The following is a 2402-nucleotide window of genomic DNA, read 5'->3' as shown; positions in this document are numbered from 1 at the left end:
ACAATATAAACAAATGTTTGTCACAATCATGTCTTGTGATTATTTGACAGGAGTTTTACTTTTAAACTGTAAGTGTATTTATTTTAAGTTATGATAGTTTAGTCATGATGTAAATACAATAAAAATTTAACCAAGATTTAGAATAATTATCATTTTGATCCATACATTGGTAATGTCTACTAATATTACTACTGCTACTGTACTGCTAATACTACTACTGCTACTACTAATAGTACTACTACTACAATGCTACTACTACTGTTACTACTACTACTACTACTACTACTACTACTACTACTACTATATTGCTAATAATGTGYTACTACTACTGTACGGCTTCTACTAATATTACTGCTACTAAACTGCTAATACTACTGCTATCTCTACTGCTATACTGCTACTATTAATACTATACTACTACTACAATGCTACTACTACTGCTACTACTACTGCTACTACTACTACTACTACTACTACTACTACTACTACTACTACTACTTTATTGCTACTACTACTAGTACTACTACTACTACTACTACTACTACTACTACTACTACTGCTACTATATTGCTAATAATGTGCTACTACTACTGTACAGCTTCTACTAATATTACTGCTACTAAACTGCTAATACTACTGCTATCTCTACTGCTATACTGCTACTATTAATACTATACTACTACTACTACTACTACTACTACTACTACTACTACTACTACTACTACTACTACTACTACTGCTGCTGCTGCTACTACTATACTACAACTACTGCCTCTACTACTACAGCTAAATTTACTACTTACAGTATATTACCACTACTACTATTACTACAACTACTGCTACAATCACTACTAATGCTACTACTATTACAGGTACTACTTAGAATAAATAAAACACTTAATCAAAACCTAATTTTTATTTTTCCAAATAAACAGAATGATACAGTGTACATATGTACAGTCAGTTGCATACTGTTTTTGTACTCTCTACCATCTCCATCAAAAACATTTGCCTCAGTGATGCTCCAGGTTATTATAAAAAACAGGTTAAAAAAGATATTAAACTAAAATGCCGCCCCTGACCATCATCCTTTTGTTCCTGTTTCCCACAGGAGAGTACACAGTGATGATGGCTCATTTTTACCTGAAGAGGAAAATTGGTTATTTTGTCATTCAGACCTACATGCCGTGTTTCATGACTGTAATCCTGTCCCAAGTCTCCTTTTGGCTCAACCGAGAGTCTGTGCCAGCAAGAACCGTGTTTGGTGAGTCTTGAACATGCAGCTGCATTGAGGAGGAAAGTCATTTGCTGCCTGATCTGTCCATATTACCTTTCCCCACATGAACTGCCTTTGTTCTTCCAAGACTTAATCTGCTGAAATAAAAAATGAGCTGCAAGTGTGACAACTGAGACTGACCAAGTGTTTCTCTATAACCAGGTGTGACCACGGTGCTTACCATGACCACCCTCAGCATCAGTGCCCGAAACTCCCTCCCTAAAGTGGCCTACGCCACTGCCATGGACTGGTTTATTGCTGTGTGCTACGCTTTTGTCTTCTCAGCCCTCATTGAATTTGCCACAGTGAACTATTTTACCAAAAGGAGCTGGGCCTGGGATGGGAAAAAAGCAATGGAGGCACAACAACCCAAGGTTTGTACCCTGAAGTGTGTGTTTTCTTATTGATGCTGCATTACTGAAAAGATAAAACTGTYGATAACTAAATGATAAACATGTCTTTTTAGGTGCATGGTTTAGTTTAGTTTAAGTACCTGGGATCAACCATTCAGAGCAATGGGTGAAGAGRTGTGAAGAAGAGAGTGCAGGCAGGGTGGAGTGATGGATACAAGAGTCAGGGATTATTTATGACAGAAAAGCTAAAAGAGTGAAAGAGAAGGTTTTACAAAATGGTGGTGAAACCTGCTGTGATGTTTGGTGATGGGGACTTTAAGAAGGAGACAGGAGGCAGAGCTGGAGGTGGCAGAGATGAAGATGTTAAGATGTTTTTTTGGGAGTGATCAAAATAGACATGATGAAAAATGAGTAAAATAGATGGGCAGGTCAGGTTGAGTGGTTTTAAGACAAAGATAAAAAATGTGCAGAGTGGGGTCAGTGATTATGTTGAAACAAGGATGTTGAAAATACCAGGGAGGGAGGCAAAGAGGAAGAGCACCGAGAAGGTCCATGGATGCAATGAAGAGGATATGCAGAGACTTGGTATGACAGAGGAGGTTGTCATGGTGTAACATAAAAAATATTAATAAAAGACTTTGGCAAACTCAGTAAGTAACTAGACATGGGTTTTTACGATGTAAAAACAAGTGTGCATTGCCATGTAGCATGTCATTGCAGAATGAACTTTGACCAAGTTCAAATATGTTTTCTATACCAGCTTGTGCCTGTCA

The 2402-nt window shown here is 37.5% G+C and overlaps 1 protein-coding gene across 1 annotated transcript in view; it reads left to right on the top strand.

The window, feature by feature from the left end:
• Positions 1-2402, top strand: part of gabra5 (gamma-aminobutyric acid type A receptor subunit alpha5) — a gene marked incomplete at its 5' end in the record, with an annotated part of 31880 nt that overhangs the window by 26109 nt on the left and 3369 nt on the right. Inside the window, 2 exon segments of the mRNA XM_014022431.1 lie at positions 1112-1264; positions 1439-1650. Coding sequence (XP_013877885.1) covers positions 1112-1264; positions 1439-1650 — 365 coding nt within the window.

This window comes from Austrofundulus limnaeus, unplaced genomic scaffold (genome assembly GCF_001266775.1).
Source record: "Austrofundulus limnaeus strain Quisiro unplaced genomic scaffold, Austrofundulus_limnaeus-1.0 Scaffold329, whole genome shotgun sequence".
In the NCBI taxonomy this organism is placed as follows: domain Eukaryota; kingdom Metazoa; phylum Chordata; class Actinopteri; order Cyprinodontiformes; family Rivulidae; genus Austrofundulus; species Austrofundulus limnaeus.
Note: the sequence above shows the minus strand (reverse complement) of the source record. Positions and strands in the feature narration are given on the sequence as shown.